Below are 25,380 nucleotides of genomic sequence, written 5' to 3' on the forward strand. Positions count from 1 at the left end.
AAGGATTCTGGCTTCTTAGGAAATGTCATTTTAAATATTTTCTTTAACTCATTATATATCATATCCCAATAGGCCTTAGCCTTCCCACAGGTCCACCACATATGAAAAAAAGTACCTTCAGAATGTCCACACATCCAACATTTGTTTGAAACATTTTTATACATTAATGCCAATTTTTTTGGGTGTCAAGTACCATCTATACATCTTTTTATAATAATTTTCTTTTGCATAGCATGCAGTAAATTTTAAATCAGTTTTCCATAACTTTTCCCAGGCTGCCATTTCTATATTACGCCCCACATCTTGAGCCCACTTTATCATGGTCGTTTTAACCACTTCCTCTCTTGTCTCCTCCAGAAGTAACAATTTATACATTTAAGAAACTAATTTTTCATCATTTTGACATAATTCCTTCTCAAAACTTGAAATCTCATCCTCAAATCCGACATTAAAGACTTTCTTATATATCTCATTTAACTGATGATACTGAAACCAATCCCTAACCAAATTTTGTATTTCAGTTAAACTATTTAACTTACAATCCTTGTCTTGAAAATGTAACAAATCCCTATAGGTACCCCAACACATTTGCATATTTACTTCTTTGCATGATAAAGCTTCAATCGGAGATATCCATAACGGAGTTTTAGGTTCCAACCAATTTTTATATTTTAACCACACCCTCATTAAACTCCTTCTCACATAGTGATTCAAAAAGTCTTTGTGTATTTTACTTTTTTCATACCACAGATACGCATGCCATCCAAACCTTCAAAAAACACATCCAGATATTTATTTAAAAAGCAATGAGCATGTGGATTACACAGTTAACAATCAATGGTGAGACACTTGGACAGGTTAGCATTAGAAGAGGCATTTTCCAAGGGGACTCACTATCCCCTCTGTTGTTTGTAATCACCATGACCCCACTTTCACAAATGCTAAACAAAACAGGCCTCGCATACCAAACATCTAAAACATCAAGTAAAATCCACCCTCTGCTGTATATGGACGATCTGAAGTTGTATGGAAAGTCCCAGTCAGAAATCGAATCACTGCTAAACACTGTCCGTATATTCAGTAGCGATATAGCAATGGAGTTTGGACTAGACAAGTGTGCTGCATTAATAATGAACAGAGGGAAAATAAGAAAAACAGAAGGAATAGAACTGCCCAATGGAAGCAAGATCAAGAACCTAGAAGAGAAAGAACATTACAAATACTTGGGCATTCTCCAGGCTGATAACATCGCACACACTGAAGTTAAAAGAAAAATAGGAAGTGAATACATCAGGAGAGTTAGAAAAATCCTCTCAGGTCCAAACTCAATGGCAGGAACACCATACAAGCCATAAACACCTGGGCTATACCTGTTATCAGATACACTGCAGGAATAATAGACTGGACCCAGGCAGAGCTAGAGACGCTAGATCGTAAGACCAGGAAAATCATGACCATCAATCATGCTCTGCACCCCTGCAGTGATGTCGATAGGCTATACCTCCCTCGCAGATCAGGTGGAAGAGGAATGCTGCAAGTCCATCAAACAGTAGAGGAGGAGAAAAGAAGCCTTGTAGAATATATCAAGGACAGTGAAGAAGATGCACTTCAAATGGTCAATAATGCGAAACTATTCAACACCAATGAAAGAAAGCAGGCGTACAAGAAAGAACAAGTCAAGAACGGAGCAGAAAAATGGAAAAATAAGCCCCTGCATGGTCAATATTTGCACAATAAAAGTGGAAAATCAGACATCACCAAGACCTGGCAATGGCTTAAGAATGGCAACTTGAAGAAAGAAACAGAGGGTTTAATACTGGCTGCACAAGAACAGGCACTAAGAACAAATGAAATAAGAGCAAAAGTCAAAAAATCCACCACAAACAGCAAGTGCCGCCTTTGTAAAGAAGCAGATGAAACAGTGGACCACCTAATCAGCTGTTGTAAAAAGATCGCACAGACTGACTACAAACAAAGGCATGACAAAGTAGCAGGGATGATACACTGGAACATCTGCAAAAAATACAAGCTAACTGTAGCCAAAAATTGGTGGGACCATAAAATTGAAAAAGTTGAAGAAAATGAAGATGTAAAAATATTATGGGACTTCCGACTACAAACAGACAAACATCTGCCACACAATACACCAGATATAACTGTAGTGGAGAAGAAAGAAAAACAAGTCAAAATAATCGACATAGCAATACCAGGGGATAGCAGAATAGAAGAAAAAGAAATAGAAAAAATCACAGAATACAAAGATCTACAAATTGAAATGGAAAGGCTGTGGCAGAAAAAGACGAAAATAATCCCAGTGGTAACTGGCGCCCTAGGTGCAGTTCAAAAAGACCTTGAAGAGCACCTCAACACCATAGGGGCCACAGAAATCACCATCAGCCAATTACAAAAAGCAGCTTTACTGGGAACAGCCTATATTCTGTGACGATAACTATAACAACAGCAACAACATTGACAATAAAATTCTGGCATCCCAGGTCCTTGGGAAGGACTCGATGTCTGGATAAAACAAACCAGTCAATAACACCTGTCTGACTGTGTAAAATAATAATTATTTGATTTCTATACCGCCCTTCCAAAAATGGCTCAGGGTGGTTTACACAGAGAAATAATAAATAAATAAGATGGATCCCTGTCCCCAAAGGGCTCACAATCTAAAAAGAACATAAGATAGACGCCAGCAACAGTCACTGGAGGTCCTGTGCTGAGGGTGAATAGGGCCATTTACCTATGGCTTGATTGTCTTGCATAGTAGCTCTAAGAGAGGGCAGTCAGGTTTGTGAGCATATTGTTGCCCATATGAATGAAATATTGTGTCACTAGGCATTGTTCATGCCTTGTGACAGTCGGGACTTCCTCTGCTAGTGTTAGAAATAAGGAAATTAGAGTGAGGTTAATGCCCAGACATATTTCTCAGGTCATTTCAGTCCATGTCTGTGTATGCACATGTGTGGGATTTATTCTTCAAAGGAATATGACCCAAATCTAAGCATATTTATTTGGAAGTAAGGTCTAATGCATAGCTGCAGGAGAATTCAGTAATGAAGGTTTTCTAGTACTGAGCTACTTCATGTTGAAGGCAAAGGTTGGCATACTTGAATGCAGCCAAAGAAAGCTCCTTGCACATAGAAAGCTAGGATATCAGAGAGGAGAGTTCAGTTTCACTTTTTCTTTGGGCTATGCTGTTTTTATATGGGCATGGCATTTTTCATGAAACAGGATTGAAATATACATACTCCTTGCCCTGCAACCAAAGCCCTTCAAGTAATTTGCTGCATCTATACATTGGGTTGTAGTTCCACTTAGCATTGCAGCAGTGTCTAGTCATTGAGAAACTTTGCTGAATGCTCAATGAAAGACCTAATGAAAGATTGAAGTAAGCAAATGCTAGTCCACACAAGGCTTCACCACAGAAGTATATACAATTATACCTCCTTATATGCATCTCGCCACCTAATGGCACAGAGGGGAAATGCTTGACCAACAAGCAGAAGGTTGCCATTTCAAATCCCCACTGGAACTATATCAGGCAGGGAGAGGGAGTTATATCCAGGGAGAGGGAGTTATAGCGATATAGGACAATGCTGAAAGGCATCATCTCATACTGCATGGGAGGAGGCAATGGTAAACCCCTCCTGTATTCAACCAAAGAAAACCACAGGGCTCTGTGGGCGCCAGGAGTCGAAATGGATTTGACAACACACTTTACCTTAAATATATGCATACAATTACATCTGTTGTCAATTACAACTGTGTTTGCAAAGTGGTTCTGTACTTTAAATATAGCACCAAGAGTCACAACATAAGCTGAAGAGGTATATTTAATTTGAATGGTCCTTTAGCTGTAATCGGCATCTGTCAATAAACACATACTGACTGTGAATACGAGCAGTGCCAGGGCCTTAAAGTGAAGAGCTATTTACCTCTTGGGAAGAACTCCAAATACATTATTGCTACCACATGTGTGTGTTCTCCTTAAAGTTTGTCCCTTTCTGCAGTGTGTCTTCAGCAGCCGCAAGTGAAGTGCTGCCTTTTTAATGGGGCTGATTGTGTAGGGGCTGATTGTGTAGAATGCTATGTGCGAGGCAATTCTGTGAGGCACACAACAGTATCTGATGGATTTGAGTACTGCAGTTTATGAGGAACAGTTTGCATTTTTAATTTTACTCACATATTGTTTTGTGTTTGATCAAGGGAGGGAGGACAGATAAAATTAACCTCCTTAATCACTGTAATTTTTGTATGTATACAATGCTTTCCCATCATTTGCCCTTGTATTTCCAATGCCTCATCCAGATGGAAATCTGTGTGCATGGGTAATGGCTGGAACATGACAGGACCCTAATAACCCCTTATTTTATAAATAACTATCACTGCCTGAAGACATGGCCTGGCTCGGGCGAAGTTATCAAAAGATTACCTGTGACCAGATGAACCTACCTAAGCATTAAGATCTGCATCTTCGGCCCTGCTCTCTGGCCTGCTATTTATTCCAGTTTATTTGGCTGATACCAGAGCATTGCAGTTTTGGAATTAGAAAGTTTGATTGTCAAAGGAGGACAAAGGAAAAGGAAGAGCAGTCTTTTTACATTTCTTAAAGTCTGCTGAGTTGAGAGTGATAGTAGCAAGTATGAATTGTTCCCTTTGCTAAGCAGTGTCCACCCTGGTTGCATATGAATGGGAGATTACATGTGTGAACACTGTAAAATATTCTCCTTAGGGAATGGAGCTGCTCTGGGAAGAGCATCTGCATGCAGAAGGTTCCAAGTTCCCTTCCTGGCATCTTCAAACTAGAGCTGAGAGAGGCTCCTGCCTGCAACCTTGGAGAAGCTGCTACCAGTCTGTGCAGACAATACTGAGCTAGATGGACCAATGCTCTGACTCAGTATATGGCAGCTTCCTATGTTCCTAAGGGAATGGGTCTCTGCTGAGACATCTAGGGGTTCTTACTGCAAAGATGATTGCCAAAGCAAGATCAAGGAGGCAGAGAGACTTTCTGGGCAGGCAAGAGCAATCTACACCTCTAAAGAAGCCAGCAGCTGGGCCAGAGGTTCTAAATGGGCAAGGGCATCCAGTCTGCTGATAGCCAGTCAAGGAGAGCACTGGGATTCCAGGGCAGGAATCTTGTCCAGGGATGCAGTTGAGAGATTTCATCATGATTCAGCTTAGGAGTACAGTGATTTTGCTCAGGAGAGAGGACACAGCCTTTGGCCCTCCCTTGACCCTCAGAGAGGGATAGGAAGATGAGTGCAAGCATGGGCGCTCAGCCAGGCAGAGTTTCAGGACACTAACACTCAGTTCTTACCATCATATCAGAGGTCAAGCACTTTGCAAAGAGATCAGAGGAACAAAGAGTATTTATAGATTTTTCTTTATGGAGTTTCCTTGGGGATAAAACACAAGAGACTGTAAAGGTGGGGAAAGAGATTTATGTTGCTACAGTATACATAGCTGCAGCCCTGTGTTTCTCTCACTCATGACACCCAGGATTGTACCCAGGATCTGGCTCCCAGAGATGGGAATGCAATCCATAGTCCTAATTTTGGTGCATCCCTGATGCCTTAGACATAACAAAGAATCAGAATGGGCCTGGGAAGAATTATCCTGATATTGCAGCAATCCAAAGGAAGTGCCAGCTGCTCAAAAGACAGAAAGCTGATAAGATTGATAAGCATATCCAGACTTGGCTTCTCCTACCTAAGAGAGTTAGTTAATTGGTATGGGGAGAAACATCAAGAATGTTCAAGGCCATTTTGAGCCTGTCTGGATAACTGCCCCAAAGCAACACCCAATGAGTCATGCAGGAGAACCAGTGCCCACTTGCCACAAATCACCCCAAAGAAAGGAGCAATGTACCTAATCTTTTGTCCTCCAGAACTCCTGAATTGTAGGAGTGTGCACGGACCAGTCCGGGGCCATACAAAAGGCCTCTGGACCGGTCTGGAATTCTGCCAGTCCAGCGGTTCGGCGGAGGGGGAGTGTGTCTTTAAGGGAGGGGGATAGTACTTACCCCCCCACTGCTCTTCTCCCTCTGGCACTGGAGGGGGAAGAGCAGGGGGTAAGTACTATCCCCCCCACTTAAAGACACACTCACCCCAGTGCCGGACCACGCCTCTGTTGTTCCGTGCACATCCCTATGAATAGGAGCGAGAATCTCGCAAGCCTCAAGCTCTTCAAACTTTTTGTTCTGAACAATTACAAATTGTTTCCAGCATGAATGTTGCATACATTCATAAAGCATTTTCCTGGGGGCAGGCAAATGCTTTTTAAAAAGTCCCTTTTTGTGGCCCAACATGTGTCCAAACCTGGATTCTCTTGCCCGTTGCTATCCCCTTTGGGTATATGATCCCTGTGTGTACTTTCCTGAATTCCCTGGTGCATCTAGCAGGCTCCAGCTTAATGTTGCGGCATGTCATAGCTCCTACCAGAGCCAGAGGAGGAGCAGGGACTTGACTGGGGTGAACCCTTGACTGTAAGGGATTCACAGTGGGCTGCCACCATCCATTTTATTTTAATGTGGGACAAACCACTCTTTCCATATAAGATTCTTGGAGAAGGTTAACGTGGCAAAACCTTCCCTAGAAGGGCTGAGCAGGCCTAGGCCTCCAAAGGCGTGTGACTAAAGCAGACCTAAAATGAAGAGCACCACACGTCACTAACAAGGGTTTATTATTAGATTAAAAGAAAAGCAAGATAATGCAATAAAAGCATCTAGCTGAACCCACACAGAGCTTCTGTGTGGTAGTTTATTTACTTCTTGGAGTTTTGTTGTGAGAATTTGACTGGTTGTTCAGTTGTTTATTTTTCCATGTGTCTTCATTGTCTTTTTGCAGTTCTTTCTGTGCATCAGTGCACTTTGTATTTGGATGTTTTTTTGGGGGGTTGGTGTTTCAAGTATTTGGTCAGGAATTTTTTTGTCCCTGCTGTTTTGTGGGTTCCATCCCCCTACCTTCTGCCCCAGTGTCTCGCCTACCACCCCCCTACCTTCTGTCCCAGTGTCTTGCCTGCCTTCCCCCCACCTATTGCCCCAGTGTCTCCCCTTCCATCCCCCCACCTATTGCTCCAGTGTTGTCTCTAAAAGCCCCCTGGATTTTTTGGTTTGTTTTAATGTTTTTGTTGGGCTGGTCAGCTGCTGTGGAATCACACAGAACATCTTCCCCCTCCCTACTTCTTGCCCCAGTGTTGGTCCTAGAAGTCCCTCAGGTGTTTTGTTTTGTTTTTTAGTGTTGAGTGTGGCTACTGTTGGCCCTATGTTTTTCCACTCAGTACTTGGGGGGTGGGGGGTAGGGTGGAATCTGGTGTTCGTTTCTCCTCACAGTCTGGCTCTCTGTAGCTTTGTCCCCCCGCATCCCTTCAGTTTCCTCCCCCGCCACTTATTCTGCCCTCTTTTATTTTATTTCCTATACCATGGTCCTTTTTTCTTTGTCAATCTGTACATTTTCATCAAGTTTCATCAAATGTCCCTAGTCTCCATCTCTACTATCTGTAGCCGATACAGTAGGAGACCAACCGTTGAGTCTCGCGCCTGTCAACCGCCTCCTCTGTCACGTGTCCCCCTACTGGCTCTCTCTTGCACCCATTCCCATGCCAGGCCCTTGAGTTTTGTTTCCCCCACCCCTTGTATGGTCTTACCCCCTGAGCTCTGTCTTTCCTTTCAAATTCTTTTTCTGGAGCAGTCTCCTCATTGCAGCTGGATCCTGTGGCTCTCTCTCGCCCCAGCCCAGGTCCTCTGGCTTACTGCAGGCTGGACCCCGCCTCTCCACCTTATTGCCACTGCCAGCTTTGCTGCTGCCGGGTCGAGCCAGCGGCGGTCTGCCTCGCCATGGCTAGGCCTGCCATTTCGCCTGGCCTTGCTGCTGCCGGCCCGGGTTCAGCCAGCTGCGCTCTGCCTTGCCATGGCTGGACTTGGCATCTTGCGTGGCTGGACCCACCACTGCTGCTTGCCTCCATGGCCACCAGGCCTGCCTCCGCCGCTTGCCCCCACAGCTGGGCCCCCTGCCATCTCTGGCTTCCCTGGCCATGCCTGCTAACACCGCCTTTTGCCTGCACAGCCACTGGCCAGGCCCACCACTGCTGCTTGGCTCCACGGCTGCCGGGCCCGCCGCCAGGCCCCCTGCCACCTCCGGCCTCCATGGCCATGCCCACCAACATCGCTGCTTGCCTGCGCGGCTGCCGGCCAGGCCCACTGACGATGCTGCTTGCCTGCGTGGCCGCCGGGCCCGCTGCCGCCGCTTGCCCCCACAGCCAGGCCCCCTGCCTCCTCTGGCCTCCCCAGCCATGCCCCCCCATGCCTCTGGTCTCCTGGGTGTGCCGTCGGGTGCCCAGCCAATCAGCTGGGCCACCAGGATGCACATTCGAAGGCACACCCAGGAGAAATAGATAGATAGATAGATAGATAGATAGATAGATAGATAGATAGATCGTCATTTCTTAAAGCAGATCATAAGAGAGAGAGCGGGGGGGGGGGTGTTCATTAACCAGGCAACTCAGATCCAAACAACACAACAAGTTGTTCTAGTAAGAACTAATCAGCCTACTTTCCTTTCACTGTCTCTACATCTGGACTAAATTTGGTGCAAATCAAGGTCCACAAGTTAGATCTCTTGCACCTCAAATGTTCATGTGTCTTCCATCTTGGTTTGGGGTGGATGTTATCATTATAAAGTTCACCATTGAGGTGTCCCTGTGTGTAATTCACAACAACTGTTCCAAATTTGATTCAAATCGGTTAGACAGTCCTCAAGTTAGTGCACTTGTGCCTCAAAGGTTTATGCATCTGCCATCTTGGATCGTAGTGGGTGACATCATCAAAAACTACACCATTGGGGCATCACTATGTGTCCATTAAGCTGTAGCAAATTTGTTTCAAATTGGTTAGACTGTCTACAAGTTAGTGCATGTGCCTCCAAAGTTTACACATCCACCATCTTGAATTAAGGTGGATGACATCATCACAATCTTTGCCTTTGAGGTTTCCCTATAGTGGCAGCAAATTTGGTTCAAATTGGTTAAATGGTTCACAAGTTAGCCCTTCAAAAGTTTATGTGTCTGCCATCTTGAATCGGCATGGATGACATCATCACTAGCTATGCCACTGAGGTGTCCATGTGTGTCACTCACTGCAACTGTACCCAATTTGTTTCAAATAGCTTAGGCACTCCACAAATTAGCCCACATGCACCTCAGATGTTCATGCGGCCACTATCTTGAATTGGAGTGAATGACATAATCACATACCATGCCATTTGAGCATCCCTATGAGTCCCTACATCGGTAGCAAAAATGGTTCTAATCAGTTAGGCAGTTCACAAGTTGGTCCACTTGCACTTCAAAGGTTTACGCATCCGCCATCTTGGATTGGGGTGGAGGACATCATCACAAACTATGCTGTTGAGGTGTCCCCATGTGTGTCTACAACTGTCCCCAATTTGATTCATATTGGTCCAGGCGTTGTGAAGTTGATAGTGAGGGACACACAGACACACACAGAGAATGCAGGGTGATCTCATAAGCATACTGGAAGGTAGGCTAATAAAGGAGAACAACTTCCCTCACACACCTTACTGAACTGATCCCTAACTTACTACTCACAGGCCTTCCAACTCTCATTTCCACAGCAGCTTCTCAGCCAGCTGCTTCCTCAGGGCACTCTTGGGACAGAACAAACGAAAGAAATATCTTTCTTTTTTTCTGCTGGTGGCTGAGTGTAGTTCCCACCCAGTCCTCTGGATTGGTCCCCTTCTGTATTTTCCCAGGCTCCCCTCCCCCCACCTTATGAGGAAAAGCCCACCTGCCCAGCATTGCTCTAAGTGAGGCCTAGTCCTCTCTCAAATCCTTCCCATCACTACAGGGCACTGGTACCCTAAGTCCAAGCTGCCTTTCCACTGCACCAGAAGCCTTGCCAATTTGCCCCCTTCTCTGCATGAAGAGAATTTGTAGTTGAAAGGATCAGGGGAAGCTACATGAATTAGGCAGTACTATTTAGTTGGAGATGCTATAATAGAGGGGCTTTAGTATGCTAAGACTTTGTTCACATGAACACTTTTCTGCCCCCAGATGTTAAATGTGGTGCCTAACAGATGATAGATTTCACTTCTGGGTTGCTGCAGTGCCTCCCCCCACCCCACTCCATGATCTCAGTTAGTGGCTCTGGGCGAGTGGACTGTGGGAGTTGTTAGCCTCCAGAGATCTGAATGAAATCCTCACACTGCCCTCACACTGGAAGGCCTTCAGCCGTACTCTCAGGGGCATAGCTGTAATTGAATGAAAGGGTTCAAAGAACACGGGCCTCCAGCTCCTGAGGGCCCTCCAGCTCCATCCCTCCCTATTTTCTTCATTATCTCCCTCACTCTGGGGGGCCGCCAGAGAGTGGGATGAACACGGGCCCCCTCTCCCCTAGCTACGCCCCTGCGTACTCCCATTGTATGAGAGTGGGTAGCAATGAGTTATGAATTAGTAACCCATATGTTTATTCATCCAGACTTCTGGTCATTAGTTTTGGAACTAGTTTTGCAATTTAGTCTTAAATCTGTCCAAGACCAAAGTTCTCTTCAGACATTTATGTGTATGTGTGTGTGGTGGGGGAGGAATGCTGTTCTTGTGCACAGTGTTTCAGAGCGTGCCTGGAAATTCTGTCCCTCGTGCTGATGAGCTGAGAAGACTCACCCTCCCTGTACACTTTTCATTTTTGGTGTTTGCCTCATCCAACAATCATTGCAAGTGGGAAGAGTGCAAGAGGGGTGAGCTTTCTTGACTCATCAGTGCTGGGGCAGGACTTCTGAGCACGCTTTGGAATGTGGTACATGAGCTCAAATCAAGGCTCAAATATTTGAGCATTGCTGTGAATCTTTCTTGCCTTGGTCTACCTGTTAAAATGTAGACTGGTTTTTTATTTGCCTTTGTACTGAGTCATAAAATACTAGACAGTAGCTGTCTTTTAGTTGGTTTCTGTGCTCTAGGATTACATTTAACTGCAAGTGCAAACCGCCCCCCACGTTTAATTTAAGCACAATGGTCCTTAACTGAAATTTCCTAAAATGTTGATGATGGATGGAGAAGGACCAAGTAAATTGTATCTAAATTATAATTAAGCAGATGAGCTGGAATGCCTTCCTCACCAGTTCTACACTTTTACTGAATAAAGCATTTTTCTCCTTAATAAGGTTATCTAAAAAGAACAACAGATATGCATATGTAAATCAATGAATTTCAGATGCCTTTCTCCCTTTGAAGTTGCAGTGTGGTTTAAAACATTATGGAGTCTTAATTCCACAACGCACTATGAAAAAGCACTCTGAAAAAGCAGTAGTATATCTACATTGTCTGTAAGCCCTTCTTCATTTGTTTAGAGACACCCAGCTCTTTTTATTTATTTAATTTATTATTTATTTAAAACATTTATGTGCCGCCCAAAATGCAAGTCTCTGGGCAGTTTACAACTTTCGTTAGGAAAAGTTTAAAACTTTTCTGAACGAATCTTGTGTAAATGTGTAATGTGTAAATATGTAGAGTATCTACAGTGGGGACAAATTGTGCTGTCACCTTGTGTAAGGTATCTTGGAGAATAAATTTGTATTAGGAGTTCTTCAAGGGTTGCAGTTGTTGCAAACTAATGAAGATATGAACTTTTTCTTTTGACAGAAAGGCAAGTGTGGGCTTGCCACAAGGATCCCTTCCGTCCAAGGCCACTTTTCTCCATGACCCTGCAGTGTACTGTACAGTCTTGGGTTCAATCAGAAATCCTAGGTTTTCACTTTTTGATTCAACACCTTGAGGCTGTTCTAACAAGCAGCCAAGACCCAGCTAGGGCAACTTAGCCTGGGATTGGCTGCCTGCAGGAACAGCTGGGAGCTGACTGGCTCCCGATGATGTCTCGGTGGCAAACCCACCTAGAGAGCCTGCCTCTTAAACGAGGTCAAGGGAGTGACTGAACTGATAGTCTGTCAGTGCAAGCTGCTTTCAAAGGGTGCCTTTCAATGGGCGCCTGCCACATTGCTTGCAGCCGTGGACTGTCTGGGTGCACCCTTACCTAGTTTGACTCAAGGATTTTTGGGTCTCTGATGTGCTTTGTTTCAGAGGTGCTTGGGAGCAATGAGCAGTAGAAGCTTGTCACTGCAGTCTCACTAGCTTTGGAGATTTCTCACTGCTTCTGAGTTCCTTCAAAGCCCAGTGCAAGGCCCGAAAAGATTGACTACCTGCCTTGCTGTTTGCTGGAACAGGTGTTGATCAAATGAAAGTATGTGGTTGCTAGTGTCAAAAGTGATCTAGTGAGCATGTTTGTGGAACCCAGTATTTTCTGCAGACTGGCTTCTGGTACAAGGAAGCAAAATGGGTGAGAGAGAGAGAGAGAGAGCAGTTTCCAGTTGCTGATCTGTAGCATAAAGACATTTAGGCAATGTACAGATGGGACTTGGGCAGGGACATAGCAAGGTTGGAGTGGACCATGGTACAAAAACCAAAGATGGGCCCTGCTATCTTGGAGGGCCTGTGGAGGGCCCATACCTTCTTCTTTAGAAGAAGGCACAAAGGGTAGAGCAAAGAACAAGCTGTCATCCAGCCAGTGGGCGCTCCTCCCTCAGGGGCCGAGGGAAATTTGTTCCTCCTTGTTCAATTATAGCTATGCCCCTGGACTTGGGAAAGTACTTGAGAGCTATATTTGCCCACAGTACACATGTTTGGTCTTGTATTCCACAGTAGTCTTTGTTTCCGGTTACACTTGAGTAGTACCTGGGAAATGCAAAAATTGGCTCTCAGCTTTATTTACCATATTTTTATACTGTCCTTCTTCCAGTGAGCTCAGAGTAGTGTACACAGTACATTCTATCCTAACAATGACCCTGTGAGGTAGTCTGAAAGAGTGTGACTGGCTCAGAATCCCCTCTTGGGATTCATGGCCAAGTGGGATTTTGATCCCAGGCCTTTCCTGTCCTGGTCTTGACCCTCTAACTACTGTACCATATAACTGACTCTGAGCAACTTGCCCGCTCATTGTTAAAACTGCCTCTGGTTGACTTGGCAGATATGGTAGGACACAAAAGACGAGCATAGGGTTGTTTGAATAGTAACCTAGTTTTAAAAATGTGGTCATTAGTTTCCATGAACTTATTTGCAAGGTTGCAGTACTGTAGTCTGTGTACAGCTATACAGGCACTTACAGAATAGGGCCACGACATCACAGTGGGTATGCTGTCCCTCCCCTCACATTCCCAGTTTTTCATTAGTAAGTAGTACCCTTCAGTCGTTATGAAAAAGCCCTGCTGTAGCCGTATACAGCGGGGTAAAGGGGAAGGAAGTCTCATCCCTGCCACTTTACTCACCCTTACACCCCACCATTCATGGTTATGACAGGACTTGTCTGAAGAGGGAAGAGCCCTCCCTGTGATGGTGGGCTCATCCATAATTGTGAGAGTGGATCGATCCACCCTCACAATCCCAAATATGCCTGCCAACATGGGGAGGTCTTTCCCCTCTTCAGAAAAGCCTTGTAAAAACTGTGAGTGGCAGGGCATGTGGGTGAGTGACACAGTGGGGGGCGGGACTTCCTCTCCCTTTGCCCCACTGTACATGGCTACAGTAACATCTGAATCAGGCTAGTGATTTAGTCAAATCTACTTTTATGGGATTTGGCTTTTGGGTGCAAAGTTTGCCCTTTTCAGAAGGCAAAGCGTCCACTGTGAAAGGAAAGCCATCCCTTGCAAAAATGTACTTTTGGTGCTGAATCATTCATAGCATGATCCCTTCCCTGTTCTTGACTAGTGCTTTGCCAGGACAGGGGAGTGACCTTGCTGTGTGCCACGCTGTAGCCTGTCTCCCTTAAAGTGGCAACGGACACATTAAAGGAAGTGAATATTTTTGCCCCTGCTTGTATGTGGTTTAAAGATTATTGAAATGAGGGCCCTCTTTTGTGGAGTTCAAAAAGCTTGCAGAAAGTGGCCGTGTTTCAGCTCAGCATTATCTACTAGCATTATGAATTGGGGGAAATTAAAATAGTATGAGATTTTCTACATTTTCTAGCACTCATTTCAGTGGGATTTGTACAAGAGAACTTCCTGGTGTGTTGCATCCAGAATTTAATAATATTATCATCAATAATAATGATTGATAAATTAATCAAAAGGAGAAAGGAACCTGCGTAAAGGTTCCAACAGTCTTTGACCTAGGAATGGTTTTCTGTGAAGGAGGTCAGTAAAGAAAACAGGCTGCTTTATGGAAATGCCTAAGTATTTTTTAAAACAATATTTCCTCGGTGAAAAGGCTGCAGCAGATTATGATCACTCTGTTCCAAAGCTTGGCAGTAGTTGCGCTAAAAATGCTGACACAATATCAAAGAGGAGGATAACTGTCTACAGCAGAGACAATAGAGATGTTAGTGCTAGATCTGGACAGCACCGAAAAGGAGAGGAATAAAGAGCTGGGAGAAGATAGTGCATAGACTGTGGGCATTAATGAAAACAGAGCAAAGTTGCACTACCTCTGTTGGTACATCCTTCTGTAGAGGAGATCTGTGCTGCCCAACATCAGAACAGTGCTGGATTTGCCAACTGGCTTTAGAGATAAGGCACATAAATGTAAGGGCTCTTCTTGCAGCCAGTCAAAGTAGACTGAGGTTGAACTGGTTGCACAAGGCAGTACGATCTTCCTTTTGTTGTGTGCACATACAGTGCACAGGTCACATTGCTCATCTTTGTTGTAGTTCCCTGTTCTTAAAGTGTATTGGCTTAAAAATTAACAGCAAAAAGGCTGCAGCATTAAAACATTCAGGCCAGAACTTCATATCTGACTGTCTGTCTGGTTTTTATTAAAGCTGAATCAACAGTTCTGATTTCTTACCAAAACTGCCCTGGAGCAATTGGCTAAGGTACTTCAGCTATGCTTTTGGATAAAGTGGGGAAATTAGCTCGGATTGGGGAGCAGTTTGTTCCCAGTATCGATTTAATAGTTCTGGTGTATTTGGAAAGGATGAGGAGACATTAGTACAGTTTTGAAGCTTTATTAAGAGGAAAAATGGGGGTTACAGAAAGCAAAGAGAGTTTGGCTAGGCAATTTAATAATTTGGCTATGGTTCTAAATGAGAGTGTTGGCACGAGGCTTGTGATAATTTGGCTAAAGAAGGCTTAGGGAGAGGCGAGAAGTTACTATTACTGATTCTTCCTTGGTGTGTCAGTTCCAAAATTGCTCGGCAGGCATGCCTCCTCTGGGATAGAGTGTAAGGTAGAAGTGGGAATAAAGAGTGAGGGGACAGCAGCCACAGTTTGCTTTTGAGTATCTGTAGGTTGGTGTAACTTAGGCAGGGTCCGCCGGAGTCCAAGCAGAATCTGATCTATTGTGGCCTGGCTGGGGTATTTATATCCAAAAATGTGCCCTGAGGCAACAATCACGTGGCTGTCCCACACAGGAGGGTAAGGAGTTCTGAGGAAAGGAATTCCGTTTGAGCAGTCTATTCAGCAAGGCTTGCCTCCGTTAGGAAAAAGGTAGGTGCAACCTGTTTCGGTTTGTTTACCCCTTAACCTGAAGGCACACTGCCAGCTTCAGCTCATGCTTAATGACCATTTTTTACCAAGGCACGAGGTGAAATGTTCATAGTCCTATGCTGTGAATATATGTCTAGAGGGGTGCTCCTTGTGCTAACCCAAAGCATGGCTTTCTGGCAACAGAACTGAACCTTTTCAGTGAGAAAGGGGAACTTTTTGGAGGTCGGGAAAGCCACTCCTTTCTTTGCGACATCCTTCCATCACCCCGTTTGTGGTCCTGGAAGCTACGTTCTCCTCCAGCTGGGCATCTTTTCCCACTCTTACCCACAAGTTACTAGAGTGAGGGTAGGAACCATTGCCCTAACTCTGGTTTGCTTTCTGATGTAACTAGGTAGCCAGAATCTTGTTGGTGTTGCTACCAAGCCAATGAGACTGAGACCACTACTTTCATTCTTCCCTTTCATGGCTTTGGGGTTAAAAAAAGGGGGGGTGGCAGCCCCTGGGATATAAGAGTGTGGTCACTGATACTCATTAGTGGAGCCATCCCTTTCTGCAAGCCTGCTACCCAAAATGGCAAAAAATGGAGGAAATTTTCAGCCTGTTAACAGGGTGTCAAAGTTAGGGGAGGGGCACTGGTAGTTTAGAGTGTTCAAGGCATCTCACATATATTGAAGCTATTCCCACAATCACTGGAAAGCGGGCTAAGCTCCCTTAGTCCACTTTCCAGTGATTGTTGGAACCACTAGGCGAGTCCAGTGCTTCCAAGGCGGCTGCCTAAATCCCCCTCCCCTTAAACAAGGTTAATGGAGCGAGTGCTCCGTAAACCTTGTTTTTTCGGTTGAGTGCTGCCGACACATGAGTAGACCCCCAACCGGGAGACTACAAGCAGCCTCCCGGTCTCGGGGGTCCCCCTAAAATGCCCCACACAATTGTGCGGGGTGTTCCGGGACTTCTGGTGGCCAAGTGGCCCCTGATCCCCGAAGCTTCCTCTGGCTCCATGACAGAGCCGGTAGTTGTGTGGGCAACTGATTTGACCGCCCAGGGCTGCAGTAGTGGTCGTTTGTGGGGAGAGCAGGCTAAGCCAGCTCTCTCCGCAAAGCCCAGTTAGGCTCTACACACCGCTCGTGTGTAGAGCCTCAATGAGTTGCTGTTGTTTGTATTTATTTCTGGTTTTAAACACACACACACACACACTGCTGTTTTAAGTATTCTAGATGTTTTGATATTTGGTGTGTGTCATTTGATCTTGTTTAGGCAAAATTTGATCACGTCTAAACAATTCTATGTTTTGTGTGAAGCAGGCTTCCAAATAAAGTAGGCATCACTGGCTGGCAAAAGAAAGCCCATGGCTTGGCTTCTCAGTCTCTTCTTGTTCTCAGTAAGGTTTGATCCCCAACTGTGCATCCCTGCTTGCCTGTTTGATGCTTGCTCAACTGCTTGCCTGTTTGATGCTTCTTGTGTCATCAAAGTGCTTGGCATTGTTACCCAAGCAAAGTAGTTAGAAGCAAAACATCTTCAGGTTATAAGATTAGGCTGTACACACTTGACCACTACTATAGAAAATGCTGGATAAATGTATACTTCGATGTAACTATAAGTTCCATCTTCCCAGTGTCATCATTTTCTATCAGTTTTTGCAGATGCTTGGAGAGGACAGTGCTGTTCAGCCCATGCTGACTGATCTCATAGTCATGTCATTCTCCACATTAAAGAGGAAATGCTGCAAAGTAATTTTCATACCACTGATACAGAATTGGGAGGAAAGTAGAATCCACGTTGGTTGGTTAATGTTTAAGAAGAATGGAATTTTCTTTTCTTTTTTCAATAGAATTTTTGGTTTTATTAGTAATAGAAATAAGACCGGTTACATCTCTGAGACTGACATAATCATACATGAGTTAGAGCAATGACTCATCCACAGCAAGGAAAGCAAAAGAAAAGGAAAAAAGACTTGTGCAGAGTAATAGTATTTACGTATACTTGAATGAGTTAAGATAATCTGTAAGAAATAGGGGGTACGTCTAAAAAACTAAATCCAATCATCAGAGAAAAAAATGAACCTCATAGAACGCTCACCTTGGCCTCAAAATAACAATTTAAAACATAAAAATTCAATGGAGAAGAAAATGTAAGCGTTAAAACACAAATTCTGCTGTAAGGAAAAGGTACATGTAAATACGGAACCACATATCCACCAATATTTTATAATCAAAATGCCCATCTTGTCCTCAGATATGCAAGTGACAGAAACCAGTTAAACCTTCAGCAGTCCTATTCTTCATTTAGCAAACAAAAAACCGGAGAGATAAATGGGAAGATATTCTTTCGTGAAGAGATAGACTAACTTCAGCCCAAACTGGTCTCTATAACCCACCACTGGGAGAATAGGCGATCAAGCTATGACTCCGAGATCTCTCCCCGTACATACATGTAGTCCTTCTCAGTTTCCTTCTGATTGTTTGCATCACAAGCAGTTCATTCAACAGGTAACATTATAACAACATTATAACTGGTTGTTTCATAACAACCAGTAAAAGCCCATAGGAGGAAATGAAAGTGAAAAAAGATACTGAGGAGAAGAAGAAGAAAATAGATATGATAAAGGTATATATATATATTTTTTTTTTTAAGTTGAAATTTGGTTTCAGTTAGAAACTAAGGCTAACTAATAAATTGTTCAAACCAAGACTTAAGAGTACCAAAAAGTCAGACACTGAGCTTTCCAAATAAATATCTTGATATGTAGTCTTTTTAAAGTTATAATATCATATAATAAAATAGTGCCAATAATCTTATGCCTTACTTAAAATTCCCCCATTCTTAATATATCTCATTTCTTCTATGAAAGGCAAAAGAGAAACATAAAGAAGCAAAGGACAAAAATCTGTGGCAATTCCTTAAGTCATTAAAACTATTGGGTTTATCATACAACATCCCATTTCCTAATTAGGTTATTATCTGTTTTAAACCATTATATAGAGCCCCTTAATTGAAAGGCCAATTAATGAGGTATACTATTGAATTATACGCAAAGTTAAACCTATATATGAAACCCTAACTTAGTTACATTAATTATCATTTTTTCCATAAATGTATATAGCATTTCCTTAAGTCATTGGAACATTCGGGTATATCATTAAAAAAATCTCAATTTCTGAGTAGGTTATTTCAATGCTAAACCCCTATATAGAGTTCCCTAAATCTTAATGGTTAAAAGAAAGAAAAAAGGTATAATATTTAATTATACTCTAAGTCAAAACCTATATATGAACCCTAAATAAGTCAAATATCTCAAGAAAAGGAGCCACAAAGAAAAAAAAGGAGACCTCAAAAAAAGGAGACCTCAAAAAGGAGAGAAAAGGAGAAAGAGGGGATGGGGGGAACAAGCTCAGGGGAAAAGAGAAATAAAAGAGAAAAGATAATTTCATTATATTGAAAATATATAAGCAAAGAGAAATAAAATACTGATAGATACATCACTAAAAATACCAGGCTTTTCATTTATCCCAGCACAAAGACAGATAGAAAGAAAATCTGGTAAACATCTCAGCTGACTCACATAACATAGGGTTAGTATCAAATCTTAAAACCAGTGTCCAAGGACACTCTCTCATTTAGGGGGAGACTAATAAACAGTGCCGGGACTTTAACTTCTATGCCTGGGAACAGAGGTTTATCAGATTTCTATACAGTAAAATTCCTTCAGTTAGAATCCTTCCGCGTAAATCTCGCCATGGCTACCTATAAAAAAACTAAGTAGTTCTGCTAGGACACACCAAAAGACATATAGCCGAAGCAAATAAACCTTTAAATAAGATTTAGATACTTTAAAAGACCCCTTTTTGTAAAATCTTCTTAAATTATCTTAAAGTGAAACACCACTCAACAGTCTCGCCCCACCATGCCAATTTCCCCTCCCTGTGCTTAACAAAAAGTACCATGGTTGCAACACCAGAATAAAAAATCATCATCACTCCAACTCAGCTGAGTAACAAGGTTAGATATTCTTCAAAGTAAAGTCAAGATCCCGATACAAAATGCTAATTGACATTAACTGTGATTGAATAGCAGTTCCATCAGTGGTATTGAACTACAAAAGACCGAGAAGTCCTGATTCCACTAAGAGAGATAAAACATAGGAAAACAGTCTTCCTTTTCCTCTGCCGAAACAGTCAGCCAGTTCTCACCAGTAATTTTTCATTTCCCCAGTCAGAGCTTCAAATGGTTGGTAATAGGAAGATAATTGTCCAGCCATAAAACACTTTGTCAGCTGTGCAAACAGAAGGAACTATAAATTCAAGGAAGATCTGCCAGGCAAATCCTCCCAAACGCAAAGTCTTTCCAGTTGGGACTTTGTAAGTAAAACTTAAGCTGGTTAAATGTGTAAATATGTGGCATTGCAGGACAGTTTTTAAAAGACCCATGAAAGAACTGCTTTTCTCTCCAATCCAATCTTCTTCGCCATTCCTCTTCTCCATTGCAGTTGTCACACTTTTTTGCTGAAAAGTTCGAGGGGGGTTCTCAGAAAATACAAAGTTCATGATCATCTCTGACAGATTACATGTAGGTTAAAGATCAAGATAAAATAAGTAATTGTTGTAGCCTCTAACATTTTAAAAGGATTCTTCAAAGCAAAACTAAAAGCTAATAGTATTGGAATGCTGAGCTCTCTGGTGAAGTCCATAGAAGGATTCAAAATAGAAGATAGCAAAAAATAAGCAAAAGTTGAGAGTAAAAATACTGTAGATCTAAAAAACTCACAGCCGTAGTCATCTCAGAGATTTATTAGAGCAGGAAAAGCATTTATAGCAGGTCGTTTGTTACTGGGCGATGGAAATGCCTCTTCCCGTTCAGCCCGATGATTGCAGATAGGTCTCTCTGGGTGTTCATCCAGGGTTTTCCAGACTTTTCAGGGTCTGGGGGCCCACTGGCCCCACACCTCCAGAAGGAGGACTGAGCCCTGCACACATACCGACCTCCATCCAGCTGATGGAAGGTTTTAGGACCAAATGGTAGATGAAATCCCTGACTACTAATTAGTTAGGTGTTTTTGTTACGAACGCCATTTTGCTTCTGCCCAGAAGAATGGAATTTTCACAGTATAATGGAAACTTGCTGGAAAAAAAAAGTTTCCATAACCATGGAGCTGTTCCAAACTTCCGACAGCTCAGTAATTCCACATCAGTATTGAACAAACATGACAAACATACTATTTTACATTTCTGTACTCTAGAAAAGATGACCAACATATTTGTATTCAATCTCTTTAGAGATTCATAAGATTAAACTAGGCTTGTGCATTTCGATTCGGCAACAAAATGTTTTGTGTCCGAAAATGGCATTTTTGGACATTTTGTATACAAATCGAAATGAAAAAAAATTAAAAATAAATATTTCTTTTTAATACAAATCCAAATGACCCTATTCCGGAGCCGAAGTTTTGTTCTTCGGAACTAGCGAGGCAGTGAGTGTTTGTCAAGAAGATTAGCAGGAGATAAGATATGCAAAAGGCAGGCACAGCATCGCTGAGGAAGCTCGTTTCCTTGGAATGGGTTGTATTGTAATCTAATTGTGTGCTAAGAAGTTCTGATTAACAATGGTCAGCTCTAGCAAACAATGCCCTGTTTCCACCCTCTCTGGGCTGATTGCTTTGAGTGTGTGTGTGGGGGGGGGGGGAGTTTGGTTCAGTTCCTTGAAGTTAGTTGCTCAGTTGCTTCTGCCTTTCTGACTGCCTCATTGAAGACAGAGAGAAAGAACTAGTTTTGCATTGCATGTCTAAACTCATGTTTCCATGATGCCATGCTTGTCTTGCTGCCAGCCTGCGCCCAGCATGCAAGCCTGCTATGGCTACTGCATGCTGCTGCATCCCAGTCTGGGAATGGATTAACTGCTGCTGCATTGCTTGCTTTTTTGTTCTAGAAGATTTGTTTTTCCACCCCCTTGAGAGAATCACTGCCTGACTGTGCCCTGTGCCAGCAGCCACTAGTGTCCTGAGTGAGTGGGGAGGCAAGTTGGAGGGAAGTTTAGGGTTGCAATTGACTTTGGGGAGGCAAGTTGGAAGGAGGTTTGAGGTTGCAGTTGAATTTTAAAAGTTCTGTGTTGTGGTTTAGTTTAGAGGAAGTTTAAACAGGAGTTATGTGTGGGAGAATCTAGCTATTGTGTAGCTATAGTTATATTGTGTCTCTCTGTTCCCTTACTGCTCCCTAGTGTGTGTGTGTGTGTGTGTGTGTGTGTGTGTGTGTGTGTGTGTGTAATGCAATTCAAATGCCTGCCTGCCTAGGATGGTTTGTTGTTCTGCTGCATCTGTGTGATCTTGCTTTGGAAACCTGGTTCTTTGTAAAGCTCTGCTGTTGTTGTGTTGTTGTTGTGTTGGAAAAAAATGTCTGTGGATGAGATCTGCTTGCTTGGTGGAGGAGGGAGGGCAAGGCACACTTGATGCTGCTGTTGGCTGTAGTTTGCTGAATCTGATGCTTGATTTGGAAACTCGGTTCTTTAAGAAGCTCTGCTAGTCTGCTGTTCTCTGTTGTTGTGTGTGCTGCCTGGCAATGATTTTCTATGAATTGTTGAAGTTTGCATTTCTTTGTGGCAAATTTGGGGCAGAAAGGGGGTAGAGCAGTGGGTTGGGCTATTAGCATCCCAAGGGGTGCCTGGCCACCACCCAGATTATAAAGGAGTTAGCCAAAGGCCTGATTTTAAATTGATTTCTGAATTTTATGTGTCTTTAAGGTTTTATCCCATAGGGAACAATGGAGGTTTCAGCAGCCCCATAACTGCACTGGGGGGCTGGTGCTGGGGTGGCCCAGAGTGAGTGGTGGTGTATTGCACAGAGGTTGCCAGCCACCCCCATGAGTTGCTAACTCAGGGGTACTGGGTTTTATTGTTTCTGAGGTGTTCTGAATGTAGAGTCTCTGGCAGCATATGAGATTTTCAATAACAAACCACGAATCTCTCTCATATGCTACCAGAGAATCTACATTCAGAACACCTCAGAAATAACCAAACCCTGTACCCCACGGGCTTGTGGGTATGGGGGTGGTTGGCATCCTATGTGCACTACACCACCACTCGCTCTGGGCCACTCCAGTGCCCCCCAGCTGGAGTTATGGGGCTACTGAAACCTCCATTATTCTCTATGGGCGAAAAAAACCTTAAAGACACATGAACTTCAAAAAATCACCCAAAATCAGCCCTTTGCCCAATTCCTTGGGAAAAAATTGTGGTAGCATCTTTGCCCCCACTGGGAACTACTACCCACCCTACTCTGCTCTTGGCCACCCCCACCCCCTCGTGAAGCTATACTTTTGCTGAAACCTCCATTATTCCCTAAGGGAAAAATCTTAAACTTCAAAAATTCACCAAAAAATTAGCCCTTTGCCCAATTCTTCTGAAATTTGGGTTATCTTCCACTCATTGGGCACTACCACCCCCACCCACTAGTTTTGCCCCGGGGCCATTTTTTAAAATACAAAATGTTTCCGATTCGGATTTTGCAATTTTGAAAAAAGAACAAAATTGGGGTGTTTTGGATTGGTTGATTTCGATCAAAGAACAAAATGGAGGTGTTCCGGATTCAGGTCAAAACAAAACAGAAAAACAACAACGCACAACCCTAGATTAAATAGTCCATGTATACTGGCTGACCATTTTGTCATGCAAAGTAAGAGCTCATTACCCAGTCCTTTAGCAATTATTATGGCATAATTAATATCTCATTCGTGAGTGCATGTGCATAATTACTTCCATGAGGATTAAAATTATACTACCATTCACAATGACAGATAAAGAGTTTTGCAGAAGTAGTTGCTTCATGGTTTAGTGGTGGTTAGAAAACTCACTGGACAAGAGTTAAAGGTTCAAGGCTTTGTACAAGGAAAGTGGGGCTCTATATATCGTTACTTTTGTTTCTGTTTCCCCCTTTAACTAAATCTAGAGTGTAAGATGTTCAGTGCACTTTGTTTATGTTACACCATGCACATTGATAGTAGGGATGTGCACAAAACTGGTTTGCTCAGTTCAGTTTGAATCCGAAGCAGACTCGAACTGGACCGAGCTTGTTCAGTTCTGGCACCCCAAATGAGGACCCTGATTTGGTTCAAATTTGAACCAGTTTGGGTGGATTTGGGGGTGCCAGACACAGTTAATTTTTTTAAAAAACAAATTGCATTTACTGCCACTGAGGGCTTTGGTGGCTTCGGGGGATGCTCATGTAAGCACGGGGTGTGCGTGTCTTTGGCAGATTCCGCCACCACCCGCCGGCCTCCCCATGGGCTGGTTCTGCTTATTTTCGGTCATGATCCAGCCATGCAAATGGCCCATGTGCATGCATAGCAGTCTCCAAAATGGCCACTGCACATTCACAAGGGTAAAAATGGCCAAACACAGGCTGAAACAGCCCTTGAGTAACCAGGGGGAGACTGGCAGTGGGAGGGGGAGCTGCCAGAGACACACACACACACCCCGTGGCCACAGCAGCAACCCTTGAGGCCTAAAAAGCCCTCAGCAGTGTTAAGTGTGATTTTTTTTTTTTAAATTAACCATGTCTCACATGCCCGAACTGGCCTAGGGGTTTGGCTCAACCTCAAGGTTAACCAAGCTGGTTCGAACACAAATCAGCTCAACCTTGAGGCAGTTCGCACATCCCTAATTGTTAGTAATGTAAGCAGCATTTCATTGATATTGGGTAATGGATGACAACCCACTACCATGTTGGAGTTAACATCTCTTAAATCTACTCACATTCAAAGTGTACCATATGAGTTTTGTACAAGAACAGTGGGAGAGACCCCTTCTGATGAATCAATAGGTTCATTGTGCAGGGCAGAGCAGGGCAGATTGATCTGAGGCCAGACCTCATTGTCTGGGCCTCCATGAATCCCACAATGCACTGTGTGACATGTGACACACGTGCTGCATTGGGGCATTCTCCCCCAAAGATGGAAACTCTAGATGCCCGTCTCAGTGTGTGGCTGGGCTGGAAGCAGCCCATACTCACAAACGAGCAGGTTTCCAGTGGTAAGAGAGTGCTTGCTCCTTAACCTCAGTTAACAGCTGGGTTAAATAGTGGGGCTAGGCAGCGCTGCCCCACTGGGATTGGGCTTCATCCCAGTGGTTGTCATGTGCAGCCTAATCTGGGCTGGATGTCTCTAGTCCAGGTTAGGCTGCACATGAAAACAGCCTCTTAATCTGTTGTCATTTGTGAAATCCTGTTCATGTTTTTAGCTGTATGGGCCTGGCAGACCCATGTATCTTAGCTCAATGCAAGACTTAATTTTAACCAGGTTATTTCCCTTTGGGAGCAAGTTAGTATTTTATTTACATTTTTTAAACATAAAAAACCCCAAATTTAAGTCAAAACAATCTGTTTCAAGTAGAAAAACCTGTCTTTTTAATACAGTTTTTTAATTTTTTTCGTGATTGTACCCCAGAAACAATGAAATGGCATCCTTTACTGAAAAGAAAATTTCTCCTTTTCTTTTCTCCCCCCCCCCCACCCCCAATTAATTATGCTTTGTGCCTATATTCTGGAACTTGTATGGTATTTAAAGGACCAAAATTAATCACAGCTGGTGCATATGCTGTCACTTTCCACCTAACAGTATTTATAGCAAAAGGCTGCCAAAAATTCTAAGAGCAGATTTGTACAAAAATGAGGCCAGGAACTGCAGAAAGAAGGCCACACAGTTGCCCCATTGAATGTCTAATTATGCTTTGAACAGAGGCTTGGATTTTTAAAAAGGACAATTAAGTCATGAGTTGCATCTTGTACTTGATGAATTGTATCCAAATGTTTCCTTCCACTGGTGGAATGGCTTTGATCCAATGGAAGTGATCTTTTGGATACAACTCGGTGTAAATTAAAGTTAGACTTGCATTTTTATTATGTCAGGTTGTA

At 43.3% G+C, this 25,380-nt stretch overlaps 1 protein-coding gene across 16 annotated transcripts in view; it reads left to right on the forward strand.

The window, feature by feature from the left end:
* EPHA5 (EPH receptor A5) overlaps positions 1–25,380 on the forward strand; it is a 381,695-nt gene that overhangs the window by 116,122 nt on the left and 240,193 nt on the right. Inside the window, exon 1 of one of the 16 annotated variants that reach the window (XM_053260119.1) lies at positions 9,496–9,541. The exons of the other annotated variants lie outside the window; for them this stretch is intronic. Coding sequence (XP_053116094.1) covers positions 9,511–9,541 — 31 coding nt within the window. The 5' untranslated portion in view covers positions 9,496–9,510. Of the gene's footprint in view, positions 1–9,495; positions 9,542–25,380 lie in introns of those variants that run through there. 16 annotated transcript variants of the gene reach the window in all.

The sequence above is a fragment of the Hemicordylus capensis genome, chromosome 6, assembly GCF_027244095.1.
Source record: "Hemicordylus capensis ecotype Gifberg chromosome 6, rHemCap1.1.pri, whole genome shotgun sequence".
NCBI lineage: Eukaryota > Metazoa > Chordata > Lepidosauria > Squamata > Cordylidae > Hemicordylus > Hemicordylus capensis.